The following is a 20,768-nucleotide window of genomic DNA, read 5'->3' as shown; positions in this document are numbered from 1 at the left end:
GTTTTTAAAATATATAAATCCAGTGTGCGCCATGCTTATTATACAATAAAGTAAACGGAACGAAAATTGGCAAAAAATTAAAAGAACGCGAGTTTCAAGTTTTGGAACGGAAGGAAATGCAATCGTGCAATTAACCGAAAGTTGCAAAAAGGATATGCCCAGTAGTAGCGGGAAAATGCTATAAAGAAAAGCAATAGAAATGCAAAAATTGTGAATTTGTTAATAAACGAGTGCACTGCGACGTGTGATTAAAAAGAATAACACAATTTGCTTGTTTGCATAAATCAAATAAAATATTTTCTTATTGGATGAGTCGCACTCTAGTTGTTGTTGCTGCTACCGCTGCCAGCTGTTTCACTGTGTATTTGTTTTTGCCCTGGTGACGTCCGTGCGCGTGTGTGTGTGAGTGTCTTTTGCCTTTGGCTTAATTTTAGCAACTAAATTCGATCGAAAGTGAGTGTGGGTCGCAGCGACGCGAATAAAAGCGAAGACAAAGGCGGCAAAGTAAGTGAATTGTGTATATATAATCGAAATATGTAAGATGTAATTTCAAAATTGTACAATGTAAATGTGCTCTCATGCTAACATGTTTAAGTGGGAGTGAAAGCACAACAAACAACCCCAAATCGTGGTCTTACTATCTCTTTTCCCCCTGGGGCGTGGGGGTGGCTGGTCATATGTACCGTTAGCCGGTTGTTGTTTCCTCTCTCTCCCTCTCCTGAAATAACGGTTAAATAGAAGCCGGCAAAATGCATTATGTAAAGTTTTAACTTGTGCCCTAATTTAATGTCATACTCCCACTTATCAGCATGTCGTCAGACGGAATAATTGTGAAAAAGTGATTTATGCTTGCGACTCGCTGTCCCGCTCTTCTGCAGATAGCGAAATTAAGCGCCTCCAGCCCCTCTTATCGCCCGCACAAGTTCAACAATAAAATAATGACTGTCGGGCAAAACAAAGAGCACATGCATAAATAATACAGGCGAGACACTGGGCACAAATAATCACACACATTGCAATTCAGATGCGACTTTCACACTGATAACGTGACGTCGGGCAGTACGAGTGCAGGGGGTGGGGAATAATTGCAAATCATTCCGTGCCATGATATCTAAAAATTATTGTTTGACATGGTGATAATGAACACTGAACATCACGTGTGTTTTATTATTTTATGATAGTAATAGTAGTATTGAAAAGTTATGTATCTTTTATAGTCAGATGTTCTTAGGCAAAGTGGTAGGGCTACTATTACTACGTTCATATGTTTTGCGTAAACAAGTGGGACACCTTATCATCGAAGCAAGCATATGTAGTTTATATGACACATTTTATATACGTAAATTTTACTACTACAATTAACTACTTTAGTACAACGTTGATCTTACATATGTATGTAGGTTATTTAAACGATAGCACATTTAAATCTGTATTGGGACTACCTATGGAACAATTCCACTTTTCTTTGATATTCCACAGCTAAATAAAACCTTAAGAAGCCAATGCCCTCCGACATTGATTCGGCATATTTTTCCTCTGACCCCTACATACATAATCACTCTTACTTTTCTGGCCTCTCAATCGTCACGGCTCACCTGAAGCCAATAAACGGCCCTGACATATTCGAGAATAGAAGCAAAGTAAATTTAGCGGGCAATAAAAAGAGAATCAAGCTTTTGGTCAGTATTTATAAACACCCTTTCCTGTCTGCATTTCATAATTCATTTGTCAAGTTCGTATGTGCCCAAATGTCTGCCCCAGGAACATCACTCACCAATTCACCCATCAACCACCCACCATCCATGATGTCATTCACTGCGGGCCATCGAGTCACATGTTTCGATTTGGATGTGCGCCCAAACGAAAGGCTAAATAACGAAAATCAAGAAAATTTCCTTTGTAGTGAGGAAAAGATTAGTTATTTCTTCTCTCTAGACGCAAATCGCGTAAAGTTCTTCGCCAAGCGAATCGTAAAAATTGTTAGGATATGTGCTGTTGAAAATAATGATAGACGGACGGACTGTGAGAAGGTGTTTATGCACTAAAAAAAAAAAAATTGTACTTTAATCATTTCACAACAATTAATCCACGTTGCATAGTGATTAAAAATAATTGGTGTACTATTTTATCAAGTAGTCGCAGATAGATATAAATAAGTTTAAAACGCATTCCCATATACTTTTCTCAGTGTAAGCTTTATAGGAGCACTACAAAATATTACAGTAAGTTTGCACTTATTTAATAATGTTTATAATTTCATTGACAGTGCAATAAAATTCTGTTTGTTTTTCATTTTTCCGCTGGTTGAGTTTCAAATCAATTTTAATTGGCATTGATTTGAGATTAGCGTTTTAGCTAATCGGCGAACAAAGAAGATCTTTATTGCCCTAGGCATGGTGCGAATTAAAGCTTATGAAAGCTTAAACTTTTGATATTCCTATTTTCTGCTGAATTCAATTTTGGGATAAATCCTAACTATATTGGGCTGCGCAGCTATATTCATTCCTTCATGATCATGGTTGATCATGAACTCTATCAATTTATCATCATTAGATTCACCAGCGTGTTTTTCATGCGTACAAGAAAAAGCCATTGAGATAAGGAGGTACATATGTATATAAAGTACTCTATAATGAATAAATTCCCTTTATGACTTGGGGGCTTTTCAATATCACTTTATTGATTATGAACTCTTGATTACCATTTATAAGGTCATCCATTTGCATATCTGTTTTGTTTTTATCAGTTCATCACATTCTTATGCAATTCCACGACAGAAGTCAGATTAAGTCCTATTTCATCACTTTGACACAATGTGCTGCTGAGTCACTAGATGATCCCCATTGGAATTTTGTTTTTGTCATCCTCCCAATTGTCTAAATCCTCCGCTCACAATTTTCCATCTGCTTTCAATTAGCAGACATGCACCACATGCCCCTTCCCCCTCATTGGGGGGCGGTGCGCTCACGTGTTGCCAACAGCTGATGCGGAGCTTTCTCTGGTGGCGTGTACGCGATTTCTGGCACTTTCTAGGAGCACTGCTCTCTTTCTCTTTATCATGCAGGCCTCTCTCCATTTATCCGGTACTTTTAGGGACATGTATTTTGTTGCTCCTTTTCGGGCATAGGCGTACGTAGTTTGAGAAGAGTCTATTCTTTTTTAACCTGCACTTTGGTGGTACAGTTTACTCTTTTTACAAATTTAGTAAATTAATTAAACAAAATCAAATTATTTGGGTAAAAAGGCAATGTAATTATGATTCATTACATTAAATGTTTAATATGCGATAGTAAATACTTTAGATATGAGGCGTTTCCCTCTATAATTCTCTTTTGCATAAACTGCTACCATATTTGTAATAACATAAATAATTTGCAAATATCATCCCCTACTATAATAACATGTACTAATTGTTTACAAACAATACACACAGCGATATATAAATATAATTCTATAAACGCATTGAATGTCTTTTAAAATGTTTAGAAAATTGCTTTGCAAACGCTGATGCCCAAAGAGAGAAAAGTGTAGTTGGGACTTTCATTTTATCTGCAATTTCATGAATTAAATATACTGCAGAGCTCTCTCGCTCTTCTTGTCTTAGATGCTACTTATTGCACGGCCGCTTTTGCTCTCTCACACTCTCTCACTGCATTTGGTTGCAGTGGTGGTGGTGGTGGTGGCCACTCGTTTTAGGCACTTCTTCTCGCTGACTTCTGACTTCGGATTCGGTTTATTTTGGTGCTGCATTCGTTTTGGCCGCGTTTCGTTTTAGCTTTCGGGTCCTCTTGTTGTTGTTTTGCCAATTTCGCTTTTGGCAGTTGCATAAAGTGAAACAAACGCGAAATAAATTCCGCAGCAGGTCGGCCGCTCTGATTCTCTTAGTCTGCCGCTCTCTTCGCGTCTCTGTGTTTTTATTATTTTGTTCCAAGCGCTCAGTCGAGAAGTGTTTGCAGCGCGTTCTAAATGCTATTTTTTATTGGTGCTGTTTTAGTGTTTCGGTGTTAATTTGTCGGGCATAAAAAGAGGTGCAGAAAATCAATAAAATATTATAAAACATTTCGAAACACGCAAAGTCACGAGTTTGTCAATTCCGACTGACCATCTGTACGTACAAGTGGCGTATGAGTGATATATGTATGTATATAGTATCGCATGTTTGGTTGTGCGTGTTATGCAAACGTTTTTCGGCAAAGCAGCTGTAAAATCAAGTTAACATAATACAACAAAACGATACATAATACAATAAATACTAAATAAAATAAATAATTACATCGTAATGGCTCTACTTAAAGTGAAAGTGTTTATAATTCACTATTTCTATTTTAATTGCTAAGGCAAAGCAATTGATATAAGGATTACTAAGGTAAAACTCCTTGTTAACGTAAATATAAGGAAGAATAGGCCCTCCTTTCTTCGAAGGGCTAAAAAAGGTGATTTAAAAAATGTGATTGTGCTCAAAGTATTTAACAAAAGCAGGAGACTGCTTAAATTATTTAAATATTGTGTACTTTTGTGTAAGCCGCTGACTTTAGTCGCAGTTCAATAAATTATATACATATGCAACTTACCGTCATATGTCGAGCTTTTTATTGTTATGCCTAGCATTGGCGGCAATCAAAAATTCCTCTTGATGCTCGGAAATAAGTCACATAGATGATGTCTCATCTGTGTAAACAATTTCGTTTTTAGCGACATTTTGGAAATGTCAAACAGATTCAATTGAGAAAGTATAAACAAACGATAAAAGAAACATTAAATGCTTGGCTGCCGTTTTTAATTCTGCGCAGCCAGGCAATCAACCAAAAATATCACACATACGCTGCGTTGCCGCGTGGGGCTCAGTCAGCTGTTCACCCCACACCGTTTTTCCTATATATTTCTGCAGTTGAATGACTCGTGTGGCACACTTTTCAGGAATTCGTTCATGTACTTTTCGAGATTTTCAATTATGATTTCCGCGGAGAGAGAGAAAGAGCGTAGTCACTTTGCACATTATGCAGTCTGCTTAGAGGCGCCAAGAAAGCTATGTTATAGTACACTCGCGTGCAATGAGCCCGTAAATTCAACTTTCCGACTGCTTCTGACCACTGCACAGTGGGCCAAACTCAGATTGCCAAGTAACATAAACCAACAGCTAGAGAACTAACTAGTGCATTGAGATGGTGTGAAATACCTAATCCAAAGCCCTCCCAATATACCAACGTGGCGTATTAGTAATGTTGCGAAAAGAACTTGAGCTGGAGCTGAGTTGGATACGAACATATGCAAGCATTAATTTAAATTCGTTTAAGTAAAGTCCATATACAAAAATGGATATCCAATTGTTTTACGATACATCAGACGCATCATATATAAATCACTTACTCTAATGACTTTGGTTACAGTGAGTTTAAGTTATTTTAGTCAAAAGTAAAATACAATTAGACCACCTGTGCGCATTATTGATTTCATTTTCTCACACTCCATTGCAGCTCCTGCCGAGGCCGACGAGGAAGCATCAGCCACAGGATGCAGAGCAGTGCCGGCGGAGCGTCGGGGGGGAGCAACTACGAGGACGTAGCAGCCGCCCGGCGAGGCCGCTTCCGAGTCACCTCCTCCACGCCACAGGGTCCGCCCGAAACGACGCTCGGCCGCTTCCGTCTCATGCCCACATGTAAGTTGCTTCAGTTCGTTTTCTAAATTTGGAGTTTATACATACTTTTTATCTAAAACTCTACTCTTTACTTGGCTCTTATTTGGGTTATTAGTCATTACAGCTATGTTAAATTTATTGTTATGGATATCTTCGGGTCAAATGCTCGATTAAAAATGTCAACTGCAGAATACTGACCCCTACTTTCTTCATTGCAGCTAATTATGGCGCCATTTCGCCAATCCTCCAGCGGGGTCGTTTCGCCGTGATTCCCGAAGAGCCCCAAGCCGGCTCCCCCGCATTGGGAACTCCTCCGCCGGGCAGCCGAACAGCGCGTTCTCCATCGCCCGAGTGGGACTTCGACATTGAGCAGGTGAGTGCCCAGTTCCTCGGCTAGGCGATGACTAATATGGATTGATCAAACTAGCAAAACTAAGGTGTTTTCATCGAGAAACCCTATTTCGGAAAGCCTTTAAAGTGTATTTGTTGCGTCCTTGGCCCTATTTTAAATGGCCTAAGTGAAGTTCGTGAATGTCCCCACAACTTCAGCGACTCCGATTTCGAGTACTTTGCTGTTTCTGTTGGCGTCATTTTGTGCTTCTAGGTGGCCTTAGTGCAATGCGACATTTTTATTGATTTTTTTGGCTTAGTTGAAGTTTCGAAGAGTTTGGGTGGGCTCCGCAAGTGTGAAAGGCAAGTCAAGGCAACTAATTCGGATTATTTATGGGACATAAATTCTAATTCTAGCATTATGATAGGAAGAGGAATATGCTAATTTGGGTTCATTGTTTTTGTTAGGTAAAGCTAGCTAAAGCTTTATTTTTTATAGGTAAATTGTTCACATGTTCAATGTTTTGTGTGATTTAGAGAGCGTAGTAGTTTTTGTAATTCAAATTCAGCGCCTTTTTGGCGCCCAAATTGGTGGTACATGACCAAAGCTGCTTGTTATAGACCATACTCTGGCAGTATGGTCATCTGGCAGCTCTTTGGTTCATAAGTATGACCGTAGTCGGAAAGTGCAAAGCGTATTTAATTTAAAATAACTTCTCTTTTGTTATTGGTTATAATTACATTCGTAGTAATACGTTGGTTGGCATGTAAAACGTAAATCAGTTGTAATAATTTCAATTATTTTACAAATAACCAGTTATCGAAAATACTAAATCAACGTTCCATAAACCGCACTCCCATTCCAACAACATTGCGAAAAGATCTGTTGCGATAACGATAGGCGCAGAGTAAGACCTTTTCTGCGGGATTTCTCCCCCGATGACGATGACAATAATCGTGAGTTGGGTTGCGAACTCTGCTTGGTGAAAACGCAGCGGATTACGAGGTTGGGAAAAACTTTTGATTCGCGTTAAAAAACGGCAGTGCAGTGAAGAACAATCCAAATTAAATGTTAATAACTAATCATTAATTTATTATAAATAAACTGATTGAGAGCAATTTCCAGTATGGTGTCAGGATAGCGTATCCACACCAGTGAGACCTTTAGCAATATTATTCTTCTGTGATAAGCTGCGTGAACAGCTTTTAATTGTGCGCGAATGGAATGCAGAAATTGCATTGACAACAGCAACGACGGACAATCGATCTTTGTTCTTTTGAGTGCGCAAATGAATTGTGAAACTTCTTCCTTGTTGCACAAAACAATAGCTCTAATCGCTTGTATCTTCCCATGCATAAATATGTACATGTACATGTTCATCTGTACATCCATATAAAAAAATCAATAATCGGCGATCAGCTGTTACGCATACACACAAACACATGGCGTCGCCTGCTGCTGCTGGAAAGAGCAACCAAAACGTTTTGGAAATTTTCCACGGACAAATACTTTTATTTGCCCAGATTCGCTATTCCCCTGTTTTGTGGCAGTTTCTCTCTGTGTTTCGCGCAGTAATGAAATAGATTCTTAATAAAAAGTGGCAAATACAGCAACGTCCTGCTCTTTTGCTCCTCTTCGTGCCCCTTCCATTGTCCGATCAGCTTCGGTGCGTGTTCCAATTGGAAAGTCGAGTACAAAGTGGAAGCGCGCGCCCGAATAAATTTTCATTTTGATTTTTTATAGCTCGCATTCTTTTCTTTTATTAAGATCGATTCGGTTGTTGTTGCTGTTGCCTTCGTGCTTGTGATTTATTTGGTGTTGAACAAAATGGCTGATAATTGGCCAAGTGAAATGAGTGGTGTAATCTAATCTGAAAAGTCAACACCTCGAAAGTGTTTGGACATCCAGCGAAAAGTAGTCATTATAATTTCGCTCTAATCTCTGAATATATGTTCATATATATATATGTACATATAATGCGCCAACACAACCAGCTAATTCGTTACGTCTCTTCTTATTTACAATAATATTTTAGCGCAGCTAAATGCCTAATCGCAAAATTGTTTACAAAAGTTCTGTTTTCCACCCGTTCAGGTGAACGTGAATGTGTAAAGTGTAAATGTGTTAATGTGTACGTGAGTGCTTTTGTGTATGTGCTCCGGTGTCCGTGAGCCTGTCAAATTAATTTTTAACCGAAATTCGACGATTGTGATTCTGCAATCTGCAATCGAATCAGAAACACATCCAATTACTGATACTGATTAATAAACACAAAAGGTGGGTGCCAATTCTTTCTATAATTATCGAAAACATGATTTATTTCAGTGCCTTAATTTCTTTTTGTGTTGATATGAGCGCTTGACGTTTGATTTTCCCCAAATCTTTTCCATCTGCCTTTTGTGTAGGTGACTATGTTGAGTGGGTGGGAAATTCCCCAAATCGCGGCGACGCTGGGAAAATACCCAAAATCGCGGACACTTTGGATTTCATAGTTAGATTTTTGGAACTTAGATGTTTTTATTATATTTTAAAATAATTTTATTATTTTATTTTATTTATTTTATAATTTTTGGTGGTAAAAACACGATTGGGACATTCTTCGAGAAACTCAAGTTTTGTTGGATGTCGTTGAGACTGATTTAAGTTATAGTTATAAAATCATAAGTGCCTTTCTTATTATCACTAGTTAAGCAAACACACTTTAACTGAATTCCCAGAAATTGGGGGAGATAGCTACTGAAGTTTTCAATCAGCTAAGTTCGAACTTTGATCAGCGGATACACCTAATATAACTCACAGATATTCGCACTCTATGGTAATACTGAATGTTCGCACTTACAGCTGGCACGATTTGCGTGCCAATTACCTCTAAACCAAAATTGCACTGCCAATATACACAAACCGTATTCGAAATTCGTGTACGAATGGATATATTCGTGTACGAATGGATATATATATCTCTAGATTATTCCTAATCACATGCACACGATACTCCGGATCAGCAGATTGGCCAGTGATCGGATCGTCGAGTTCCGTGGGATTGGATGGGTTTTTACTGCCCTTCCTTTCGAAGTGGCTGCACTGAAACCGAAACTGTTTGTTTATCTAAGCAATTAGTTACCAATAAATGTGTGAGCAAGCGAATCGTAGGAAAATAGCGTAAATAATCAAAACTGCTGGCATGAGCAGATGGCAATTTATATCTGAACTTTAAAGCTATTCTATCGAATTCAATATTGTTGTTTAGTTTCCGAAAATATTGGTTCTGTAATTGACTTGACTTTGTCCAATTGCTCAAGTTCCTCGAGCTCCTCAAGCTTCTCTTTGGCCTCCAGTTTTCCCCTTGTTTATCTTTTTTGTTTGCCAGCCCGAGTTGAACGAACCTCTTTCAATATCTTTCAGCAAGGGAACACAAAGCACCGCCATTGCTTTGCTTGAAAAACAATATTTTTGTTTAAATATTATTCTACGTATACGACACAGCGACCAACAAATATTTGGATGTGGTCATGTTGCAAATTGCATTGATTTTGGGGGCTGGAAAGGCAACATCAGCAGGGAAATGGAGTATGGACAGCAGAAATTGGTTTGGAGACTTGGGAACTAAAGTCAAGATCCTCGACTATCAGATACTCGTTACTCAGCTTGTGGGAGTAGTGGGCGTGGCAATATCGGGAAACAAACTTGCGGTTCGTTGTTGTCTCTGGAATCTGCATGTCTAGTTCAACTTTCAAGTTTTAGTTCCTGAGATCTCGACGTTCATACGGACGGACAGACTGACTGTTTCCTCCTACCTGATAAGTACTTTTGAAGGACGAGTAAAAATGATTTTTTTATTAGACTGGAAAATTGTATGTTTAATGCTGAGAAGCTTTAGAAAATTCTTCTTTTATATGTGTATATAATTGTAAAGCTTTTAAAATGCGATCACATAAAATAGGCAATATATTACATCTTTTTGAAGCAAAAATGTGGAGAGCTTTAGACGGACAAGGTCACCTGACTCCAAACAGTTTTGTTGAACACTTCAAGAGCCTGAATCTGATCATTCAATTGCGAGAGTTTACTGAACATCAAATCAAACTTGGACTCAAAGTGCTGCACCATCGCTTTGAGTTCCTCACGCAGTTTGTCCACCTCGCTTGAATCAGAATTACTTGTTATTGGGGAGGACTCCACACTGGCAGACATTTCCGAGGAGGAAAAATCCACACCCTCCTTTTCGGGCAAGCGATACATGCAGGCTATTCCGTGAAAGTATTCCCCCGGGAAATCCGGATCGTAGTTGTCCACTGTGTAGGCAATGCCATTGGCACGGATGAGAACATCCATAATGTTTCTCAGGCTGAAGCAGTTCCAATTATTGCCATGAATGTAGAAGTGAGTTAGTTGCGTGAGTGTAGGGAACGCGGAGGGATCGATTTCCGTCAGATTATTACCGGAAATGTCCAGTTTTTGCAGATTTTGCATACCCTGCAAAGCTTCCAGCGGCAGCTCCACCTGGCCCGTGTTCCGCAGCACCAGCATCTCCAGATGTGGCGTCCGCCAGCCCTCGGGCAACGGCCCCAGTCTCGGATTGTCCGACACATCCAGGTGCCGGAGTTTGGGCACCCGGCTCAACGACGCCAGCTGAATCAGCGAGTTGTTGCGCAGCACCAAGTGCTCCAGGGCCTCCGAGGCGGGAAAGTATAGCTCTCGCACGCGATTGTCGCTCAGATCGACATTCGTCACCGATCCGTACAAATTGACACGGTCCAGAGAGCAATTGCGAACGGTCAGATTGGTGGCATTAATGTTCAGTAGAAGCACAGCCAGCTCGGGGTTATGCGATAGATCCACGTACTGCATCTGGTGATGTGGTCCCCGGGATCGAAAGGCGTACTCGCCCACCTCCCGCAGTCGGTTGTTCTGCATTGCGACCGACAAAAGGCCCGGATTTTGGGCAAATAAATCGCTTTCAATGGTGGTCAGTTGGTTATCGGCCAGGCCCACGTGCCGCAGACTCTTCAGTTGGGCAAATACACCCTCGGGTAAATCCTCCAGGCTATTCTCAGTGAGATCCAGATACTGCAAGTTCGCGAGATTATCAAACGCACCCGCTTGCAGTTTGCCCAGTTTGTTGCGATTCAGGAAGAGAAACTCCAAGTTTCCGGCTCCCCTGAAGGTTTTCGTGGGCAGCACTTCGATCTGATTATCGCTCAGCAGAAGGATCACTAGCTTATCCGCACCAATGGAAAAGTTCTCCCAGTAAATGAAGCGGATGCCACAGCCTCGCATGTCCAGCTCACTGACCTCCAGAGTGTAAAATAATCGCAGGGGAAAGTTTGTGAAGGTGCAGTTCTCGAAGATCAGGGTTCGCGATTGCTCCTCATCGCCGACTTCGTAGGTGGTGCCATCCTCAGCAATCCGCACCTCCGTTGGCAGATCAAAGGTGGCCTTCTCGTCCTCTCCCGCAAACTCGAAACCCCTGCAGCTGGTTACCTTGCCCTCCGTTTGACAATGACCTTCCAAACTGGAAACCAGCACGATTCTAGATGTATTCTCCACATCTGCATCCGCGTCCTCCTCAGCACTAGTTGTGGCCGTCAATGAGATCAGCAAACAGCTCCAGAGGAACGGCAGACAATTCCGGACGTACATTTGGCGTGCTCCACGATTCACGTTCGACCTGAAACTGATTCCAAACGATGACCGCCAAACGCCTGGCCAGATAACCCCTGCTATAATGCTCAAATAACGATCATCAGTTCTATATAATTGCCAGCCCATTCTATTCATGGTGTTTTGATTTTGCAAAAAAATATGGTTCATCTGAGGCGAGTACAGTTCGTTTCGAAAGTGTAAGTCAGAGAAGTTTAGGCAATCGGAATGGCAACGAATTTCTCGGATGGTTAAAAATATAACTTACTTTTTAAATTCTGATCAGTGAAAGCCAAGAGCAAACATGTAATTTGTTGGTAATTCAAGAATCTCGAAGAAATATAGAGCTTTAAAAATCGCTGTAAATGTTAAACTGCTGACGAAGTAACACACTTAATTAGAATTAATCGAATTGTTAGAGAGCTAAGAAACGTTCGGAAAATTTTAGGAATATCTATTAAAAAGAAGGTAACGTCTATTGCTGTATGTGAGATAGGAAAATCGGGTTGGTTTTGTAGTCACCATTATTTTGACACTTGTTTGTGCCTCTCCATTTATTATTCATTATTTTGTGCTGCCCCATGGAGTTCTCGCTCTGCTGCCTCCGCCTCCATTCAAAATTCCGGCGAGACTCACTAAGTTCGAACAAAACATTGTACAATATCTGCGGAGCAGTTCCAACCAGTCCCTGTGTTGCCTTATCATGAAGTGTTTACTCGGCGATTTGCTGAACAAAAGGTGGAAATCTCTTGGCTGCTGATAGTGGACATGAGGCCGTGGACATGGGACACTCGCCCAGTGCTGGCCATATCGAATACACCTTATGTAAGGGTATTTTCACGGGCCTAAAAGGCTTTTACCATCGAAATTGGGCGAAGTGTAGGCGCGTAAAACAAATCTTAAAATACGTCTAACTTACACATCACCCATCTAAAATTTGGTTGGTCGTAAAAGTCTTTGCCACTGCCTTGCGCTGAATGGTTTTGCTGATTATTGCGCGGATGACTCAATATTTATCAAGCAAACTATTTAGTGGAGGGCATTTGAGTTTCGATTCGATAAGAGCAGCCGAACTTCCGTTAACTGTTTGTCGTTTTTATTATTTTTATTTATAATTATTTTGTTGTTTTTAAGCAATCATTTGGCATGGGTTCAGCGATGATCAGCAGGAATAGATGCCACTCTTACACGAAAACATCCATAAATTATCCAACCCAGAACTTTCGCCTGCCTCAGTGAGTGCGAAGTGGTGACATGTCAGTGGAAAAATGTGTAAAATATTTAGCCAATATATCGACGTGCGAGCGGGTTGAGAACACGTTCAACCTGCTTTCAGTCGCTCAATTAGCCAGTTGCAGCTTAGCGGGCGAAAACAAAAAGATTGTGACAGGCAAAGCCTTATTAATTTGTATGCAAACAAATTTATTCGCTTGTTGAAATGTAAAAAATGAATTTTCCATTCGATTTTGGTGGGATTTGCTGGGCTTTGGCCTGGCAAACAATTTGAATATCGATGTCCAATTTTTCCACTTTACGTATTACAATTGAGCTGCCTGTTTGCACTGCGCTTATTATGAGCCAATGGTTTTTAAATTACGCGACTCGAGACTGCTTTTGTTCTTTCCAGGGCATTTGCTATAGCTATATCTACATATATCTATTGTAGCTCAATTGAAACGGCATGACTTCGTTTAGCGATACACTTTTTCGTCTGTGCCCCCTTTGTTGAATTCAATTTGCCGCAATTACTTTGCATACAAGCCCCGAGAAAAAAAGAGTGAGAATTACCAGCATTTTTTCAGCTTTTCTGCCTCCAAGAGACTTTGCCCCGCCGTCTGTACTTCATTCAAACCAAATTCCCCCAATAGTTTAGCAGTGTAAACAAATGCGATACAGAAATATATAAATCAGCATACTCGTATAGCGCCCCATCGGTCACGCCGCACTTTTTGCCTCTATTGTGGGTGATTTTATATGGCGCCTTCGGTTTATGGCACTTGATTTATTTCATTAGGTTTATTGGTCATTCGAACACTAAATGTTCAGGATATTCAAAGGTTGTTCCACCCATCTGACTGCACCGATGACGAAGTCGGTAATGATATAACTGGAAAATGAGCTAACTGCCTTTAAAACAGGCGAGTTTATTTCCAAGTGCTTTTTGGTATTTGCATAAAGGCGTAAATGCTTTAAACTACTATAGCTGGAGTAATATGCAGTACCAAAAAATACGGATATTTCTATATTTCCTATTTTGGCTGAAAAACCAGTCAGTTGGCAGATAATTTGTAATCCGATTTTATGACTAATTAGATGCAGCATACGGGGAAGTACATTATACGCTTTGAAGATAAGATATCTGATTCAGAAAATATAGATTGTAAGCTAAGATAGTGAAAGATGACACGTTCAAATCAACACCATATGCACCACATCTAAACATTCTCCCATCAGAAGATGACAGTCTGAGCTTACTGCTAACTGCTTGTAGACAACTCCTATGATTATCAGCGACCGCCCAGACCAAACGTAGCCAGACTTGGCATACTCTTGCAATGGGAGTGCTCCGTCCACAACCAGCAGCCATGCCAGCCATATCAGCTGGCACAACTGGGCCATAAACTATAACTACGAGTATGAGTCGAGCAATCCGCCGAGAGAGCCGTGTTATGAAGTACGATCGAGAGATCGTGCTTATCGGCGGGTATTATGCCAAAGGCCTGATAATGTTCTCCACCGGAGCGCAGAAGCAACAACAATGCAAATATATTCATTGAGAGGAACAATAAAATTTTATTGACCAAAAATCGAACCAGATTGTGGAGTGGGTCGGCACAAAAACAACAACAAACACGCAAACAAACAAACGGATACCTAAAGACCTGTTTCGGCTTTTTTGGGGTGGTTCTTGAAGGTCGCGTTCTGGTTTTGTATTAAAATGCCCCCCAAGCTAGCTCTAGGCTCAGTCTGCTTAAGCCAAGATGCGGATGCTAAACTATCTGAACTATATTTTTATCGCAGTGATTGGTTTCGCGACCTGTGAGGATTCGCGACAAAAGCTTGAGGAAATTGCAATTGAGAGTTTGGATTGCCGCGAAAATACGTGCACGAAATTGAAATACCCTTTGGCTGCAGAAGTTGCCTACTTCTCAGAAAGGGTGACTAAACATTTGAGGAACTACGAATCTCTCGTTCTTTATAGTTCCCATTTGGCCAATTTGCCGAGGAAACTCTTTCTGAACCTTCCTCAACTTGTGGAATTCCATGTATTGGAGTGCGGGCTTCAACAAATTGAACGAGAATGTTTTGAGGGTGCCCAAAACTTGAGAAGATTGAATTTTGGAGGAAATGCCCTCCGCGTTCTGGATAGGAACACTTTTGAATTGGCCACCCAACTGGAGGAACTCAACTTATCAGACAATCAAATAGAGGATCTGCCCACCACCATATTTCGGCCCCTAAGGAACCTTCAAAGGATCAACTTATCTAACAATCGGTTAATGACTATATCCCAGCACATCTTCTCACAACTAGGATCTCTTAAGTCCATAAATCTGGACAGTAATCAGCTGAGGGAACTGCCTGGCGAACTGTTCAGTGATCAGCAAAAACATCTGTCAGATTTCTCAGCCAGAAATAATCAACTAGCGCGGATTCCTTTAAATATGTTTAGTAAGATTGATCATCTCTCGCTCTCGTTTAATCGCCAACTCAGAAGTCTGCATCTATCAGCTGAAATCAATGAGTTGGAGGCCACCAATTGCGGTCTCGAATCAGTGAAGTTGGATGGACGAGTGGTTGGTGTCCAACTGGAGACTAACCTATACCTGAATGAGTTGAAGATTTCCCAGCCCCAGGATCTGGAGCATCTCTACTTGGCCAATACCAATCTGTATAAACTTGACTTCCTGTCGAAGGCCACTAAACTAGTTGACTTGGATGTAACGGGCATTGTAAATCTCGCGGACTTACCAAAAATTACCTCAGCCAAGGGATTGGAAAGATTGAGCTTTACCTACGACAACTTGACTTCGGATAACATGGACATGCTGCCGTATCTGAAGGATCTCAACTACTTGGAGATAAGCCACGAAGAGGGAAGGGAGATCTTTATTAAGGATCTGGATGAGGACTTCTTTGTCGAGGAAGCGGAGCTTAACTGCGGTCAGTTGGCGGATCTGTTAGAGTTCGAACTGCCCAAGGATACAGCTATCTTGGAAGATCGATTAGTTGGAGATCCTCGGGGGCCAATGCGATGTGGAATGTCATAGGGTTTAAGCTTTTAAAAGGGAAATAGTTTTAAATGCGCAGTTATTTAAAGAAATGTGAAAAAGTATATAGCTGCGTAAATCTTTTATAAAAAGGCAAATGGTTCAATGCATACATTAAGCCAAAAAGATGGCATTTATTTTCCATTTCTTTGTTTGACTTATATTTTCATACAACTACAACCACTTCCCACTACTTAAGGGCCAACAGAACAAGTACTTATAATTTATCTTCATTAAAATTAATTAAGAAAGTGTAAATTCTGCATACTGTTTACAAATCATTAATCAGCGCCTAACAAAAAGAGATATTTTGCTTTAACTTTTACGCCTGTCTTTGCAATTGTTTTCGGTTTACACACATTGCAACCATTGTTTAAAACCGATTTGTCAATTCACAGACACTTGTGATCGCTGATCTCGAACTTCAATAGCTGGTTTTGCGTTTTTTGCTGGATCCACGCTAATTGGTGTCAGTGGAGCGCACAGATCTTGTCATCTGCGATCAGCGATCATCGATTAGCGATCACTCGATTGGCCACCGACCAGTTCCCCAGACGAAGGTGCTTATATCTGTCTCAATTTATTAGCTCATGTTGGACTACTCAGGTGCAGTGGACTACGACTATGGTGCAGAGATCGCTGGAGATCGCCATTTGAGGGATCAGTAGCGCTCCCGATGCTCCATTTTGAGATGGGGAGCTGGGTGGGTGGCGGGATTCGTGCCGGGAATCAGAGTATTGGGCACCTGAACCGGGTGCACAGTAGTAGATTGCTTTGCATTCGCTGGAGGCAAGGGCTCCTTTGTGCTGGTCACATCGTCTACCTTGTTGTTCTCCTTGAGGATACCGGTTATGTCCAAACTGTCGGACTTATGGTAGAAAAGATAGGCGGAAAACATGAGGCCAACCAGGGAGAAAGTTATTAGGGACCAGCGCAAGACAGAGTTGATTTTGAGGCCCCTGCAATGAAAGTACTATAAGTTATATAATTTCTCTTAATGTTGTAGATTCCAACCCACAGAAAAAGTGTGTATTTTACTAAGTTCGTGTAGGTCTTGTTGAGATGTACGCCCTCCTCCACCCAAAACATGGGCAGTATCAGTTTGGGCAGATTCTTCATGGGTTCGATGCCCTCCACTGGCTCCATGTCCAGGTTAAACTGCAATCGCTTCGCAGCCTGAAAAGGGGTTCCAGACATCTGAAGAGGGGACAAGTTGAAAATATACGTGAATATGCACGAATCTAAGTGGCTCCTTACGAGTTCAAAGTCTATGTAGACAGCATGATCCTTTTCATTCGGACTAAGACCATCCACATCTGCAATCAGCTTTGGGTCGCCCAGATAGAAATGAGGCATGGATGCCATCAACGGACCTCCAACACAGGCCGCCAGATTCATAGTTCCCTTGGGCGGACACGTGTCCAGATCTTCGGGATCTTCGCAGAAGCAGTGAAGTCTCTCATCAGCACGTATATCCCCCAAATCCAGGGTGTATCTCATCGACGGCATGCCATGGTAGGATGACTTGTGCTGGTAATAGGCTCCAAGGGATCTACACAAGTCCGGGGTGAATGCCCACAGGCCATCCTCCTTCTTCAAGCCCGGTGCAAAAACCGTGGAATCAGTGCCAATGAAGGTGTTGCACTCGCCATCTGGCCAAATGTCTTGCTCCGGTTCGTCGGCGAACTTCACAACCTTTCCTAGCTTTTTGTTATTCTTCACTCCGCGACAGACTGTAAACCTCCCAGCATCCGAGTGATTGGCCTGTTATTCGATATGATTTAGTGGAACTTCAGGGGCTTAAGTAACACTATTAACAGTATCATTTGCTCACCTGACCCATAAACGAGAACAAAAAGTGCGTCTGGTTTACTTGTTTGGCCTGCTTAACTTCTCCCGTGTAAAACACCGTGCAGAGGGCCTTTGCGGAGAATTCTTCCGAGGAGCAGTCTACGTTGATGCCCCGGAAAAACAAATCCATAAATTTGGCTTTCAGAAAGGCTTTGGCATCCGGAAACACTATGCTTAATCCCTTGGAAACCAGCTCCATCATGGCAGCCTTTTCCCTTTGAACCGAAATGCCGCCAGGCTGTAAAATTGTAGGGAAAAAATCGCGGGGTAATTTGAGCTTTGAATTACTAAACACAAAAGACGCCATTCTGAAATCCATTTCTATCACTCTTAATGGGTTAATTTCGTGGCTGCTATTTTGGGGCTGGGAATGCAATTTGCATAATTCACTTGGCTAACAATAGGCCACGTGGTCATTAGCTGGCGCCTTTGGTGCAGTTTTCCATAGCTCTGACCAGAATCTCTAATTGCTATGAAGTCGCTGATGCAGCGAATGCTAATTTTAAATTAACAATAAGATTGTACTAATGGATAACAAAAAGGATTTGATTTAAAATGAAAATATGAAAAACAAGAGAGAACGCTTTAGTCGAGTTTCCCGACTATCTGATACCCGTTACTCAGCTAGTGAAAGTGCGAAGGAGTCTTCAGCGCTGACAGTTTTTGGCGGTTTGTGGGCGCTAGAGTGGGCGTGGCAAAAAGTTTTTTGGCAAATCGATAGAAATTTATAAGACTAATACAAAAATGAAAAAATATCAAAACATTTTTCAAAAGTGTGGGCGTGGCAGTTTCGCGCGTTAGAGTGGGCGTGGCAACATGAATCGACAAACTTGCGCTGCGTCTATGTCTCAGGAGTCAGTATGCTTAATCTCAACTTTCTACCTTTTGTAGTTCCTGAGATCTCGACGTTCATACGGACAGACAGACGGACAGACGGACATGGCCAGATCGACTTGGCTATTGATTCTGATCAAGAATATATATTTATGGTCGGAAGTGCTTCCTTTTGCCAGTTACATACTTTTCAACGAATCTAGTATACCCTTGTACTCTACGAGTAACGGGTATAAATATGATTATTTTACCGAAAATATATAGCAATAAATACCAAAAATATGTGAGCAGTCTTAATTATTAATTATTGCTTACCATGCAGCTCCACGTTTAAAAGGTTTCAGTTCGTCTCAAAATTACCTGCATTATGGGGTGCGGAAGGATAATCTCCTCTTCGCCCGTAAGTGGCAGCGTCTCCTTCGGGTTAAATATGAAGGTGTTCCTCATGGTGAAGCTGACCGTGTCCTCTACGACATCATCCTCCAAATCGTACTTGTCCTTCCACTCACTCAAAGCAGGGAAAAACAGGGTTAGTTACGTGCTATCCCACACAATCTAATATATGTTAGAAACCCACTCGAATACGAAGGGACCAACTTCCTGTAGACGTGGCTTGGCTCCCTCGGATACCTCATCCGGATTGGTAACGTTGAAAACGTAGATGTAGAAGTGCAGGGGGAATGGAGTGTTGGACCAGAGTTCCCGAACATCCGATCCCGGCTTTAGGGTTACTTGCTATTTGGGGAGAGCCACTGTTAGATTAAACCCGGGGATTGCTCCTTTATCGGTCCCACCTTTGAAATCATAAACTTGAGAATTTTCGGAAAGATAACCCAGCCATAGATTATGGCAAAGACGAACATGGCTCCCGAGCCCATGAGGAGCTTCACCCGAGGTACTTGCATCTCTGGGCTATGGTTCCTTCTATTCCCTTCCCTTCTTTTCTATTCGGCGAAATCCTTTCAATCCGATTGCCTCCTTCGAGCTGAAGACCTGAGGCTTTCACAGTCGCGACGCAACTGAATCGTCGCGACTCTGGAGTCCGGAATCCCCTCCTCAAATTGGACGGAACGTGCGAATATTTTTCGCTCACCCATAGAAACTTTGCGGTTGAGGAGGCGGCAGGCCGGATGGCAAAACAATCAGATAACACGGCATTACTTATAAAATCAATAATTGCATGTATTCGAGTATTATAAATTGTTTCTACTCTACGCTCTACGCTCTACGCTCTACGGTCTACGCAGATTCGGCCATAGTCGGACGCACGAATGCGGTTTAACTGACTTTTGTTCTGGTCCCTGGTCATAAAGTCGGTTGATCATGCACCTCTGGCAATCTGACTTAATTGCTCGCATAGCCCAAAATCGGATTCGGTTGAACGATCTTAGCGGTCCATTCTGGTCCGAATCGTTTTAAGCGTTTAAGCGTTTGATGGGCTAAGAATATTAACGAAATCATTTCATTTGCTTTCTTTTGGGGGGAGTTCAATGAAGATCCTTAAAGGCGATGGTTTTCCTATGTCGTAAGCAAATGGTAATTTTGCTTTTGGAATTAATAATAGCATAATAGCATAATAACATACACCACAACATCATCAACCCTTACAGAAGCTTTAGCTACCCTAAAGGGCCTACTATCACCTACCTAAACGTTATGCACTTGGACTTGGAGAACTTATTTCTATACTTCTGTAATTGAATTTCCTAAATGACTTATGACTTATGCGACACCTGGCCTATATTCCATTATTAGGTCTTGTTGCGTTTCCTTGGAAAATTCTTTCCGTAATTGCGGCTATTACATTTTCCAATTTCATGGAGAACGAATGCAAGTGTTAATGGATATTCAAGAAAGGAGTGAGCCAGACTCTCAAGGTTTGAATGGAATTTGAGTGAAAAGGACAAATACTACTATTCTATATTATTTGAGTATTTGCTGGATTCATTTTGATTTCATAATGTAAAAAAAGTATACATTATTTGTTGGTTGGGTCATCCAATTCTAAAAAAAAGTACCAGTTGAGTTTTGAAAAATACAGTAAATGCTCTTTTTAATGTTCTTTATGCTACTTAAACCTTTTTCTTTAAATAAATGATTGTAAATACAGTTTCCTGAGCGCAGTCTAAATATCTTGGAGTACTTTCGTCGCCTGCTTATCTGAATATAGTCAGTCTTCAATTAGCCAATAAGTCTCTTTGAGTTA

At 41.2% G+C, this 20,768-nt stretch overlaps 4 protein-coding genes across 6 annotated transcripts in view; 2 read left to right on the top strand and 2 right to left on the bottom strand.

Moving 5' to 3' along the window:
- Positions 1–17: 17 nt before the first annotated feature.
- LOC122622553 (5'-AMP-activated protein kinase subunit gamma-1) overlaps positions 18–20,768 on the top strand; it is a 65,624-nt gene continuing 44,873 nt past the window's right edge. For 2 of the 3 annotated variants that reach the window (XM_043801090.1, XM_043801095.1), the window contains exons 1-2: positions 6,932–6,971; positions 8,002–8,243. Coding sequence is in view for 1 of the 3 variants with exons in the window: in XM_043801091.1 (XP_043657026.1) it covers positions 5,512–5,656; positions 5,854–6,008 (300 nt within the window). In the remaining 2 variants the exon portion in view is untranslated. Of the gene's footprint in view, positions 505–5,474; positions 5,657–5,853; positions 6,009–6,931; positions 6,972–8,001; positions 8,244–20,768 lie in introns of those variants that run through there. The other variant, XM_043801091.1, reaches the window with a different exon arrangement.
- LOC122622554 (leucine-rich repeat-containing G-protein coupled receptor 4) lies at positions 8,533–11,644 on the bottom strand. Its single transcript, XM_043801099.1, has one exon. It carries the CDS (start codon positions 11,604–11,606, stop codon positions 9,948–9,950), a length of 1,659 nt encoding a protein of 552 aa, XP_043657034.1. The 5' UTR covers positions 11,607–11,644; the 3' UTR covers positions 8,533–9,947.
- Positions 14,588–15,877, top strand: LOC122622556 (carboxypeptidase N subunit 2). Its single transcript, XM_043801101.1, has one exon. It carries the CDS (start codon positions 14,588–14,590, stop codon positions 15,875–15,877), a length of 1,290 nt encoding a protein of 429 aa, XP_043657036.1.
- On the bottom strand, positions 15,990–19,564 carry LOC122622555 (sensory neuron membrane protein 1). Its single transcript, XM_043801100.1, has 7 exons — positions 19,357–19,564; positions 19,140–19,297; positions 18,923–19,070; positions 17,712–17,966; positions 17,135–17,641; positions 16,896–17,074; positions 15,990–16,836 (listed from the first exon to the last, which is right to left on the bottom strand). Exons 1-7 carry the CDS (start codon positions 19,465–19,467, stop codon positions 16,539–16,541), a joined length of 1,656 nt encoding a protein of 551 aa, XP_043657035.1. The 5' UTR covers positions 19,468–19,564; the 3' UTR covers positions 15,990–16,538.

Source organism: Drosophila teissieri, chromosome 3R (assembly GCF_016746235.2).
Source record: "Drosophila teissieri strain GT53w chromosome 3R, Prin_Dtei_1.1, whole genome shotgun sequence".
NCBI classification, from domain to species: Eukaryota; Metazoa; Arthropoda; class Insecta; order Diptera; family Drosophilidae; genus Drosophila; species Drosophila teissieri.
This window is presented reverse-complemented; position numbering and strand designations above follow the sequence as displayed.

What these genes read in the sequence shown, in the direction of transcription:
- LOC122622554 (XM_043801099.1), bottom strand. Translation starts at nt 11,606, where the DNA reads ATGTACGTCCGGAATTGTCTGCCGTTCCTCTGGAGCTGTTTGCTGATC.
- LOC122622556 (XM_043801101.1), top strand. Translation starts at nt 14,588, where the DNA reads ATGCGGATGCTAAACTATCTGAACTATATTTTTATCGCAGTGATTGGT.
- LOC122622555 (XM_043801100.1), bottom strand. Translation starts at nt 19,467, where the DNA reads ATGCAAGTACCTCGGGTGAAGCTCCTCATGGGCTCGGGAGCCATGTTC. An exon ending in TCAAGTTTATGATTTCAAAG is followed by an intron (nt 19,298 to 19,356) that starts GTGGGACCGATA and finishes CTCCCCAAATAG; the next exon opens with CAAGTAACCCTAAAGCCGGG. An exon ending in TTCCGCACCCCATAATGCAG is followed by an intron (nt 17,967 to 18,922) that starts GTAATTTTGAGA and finishes ACAATTTTACAG; the next exon opens with CCTGGCGGCATTTCGGTTCA.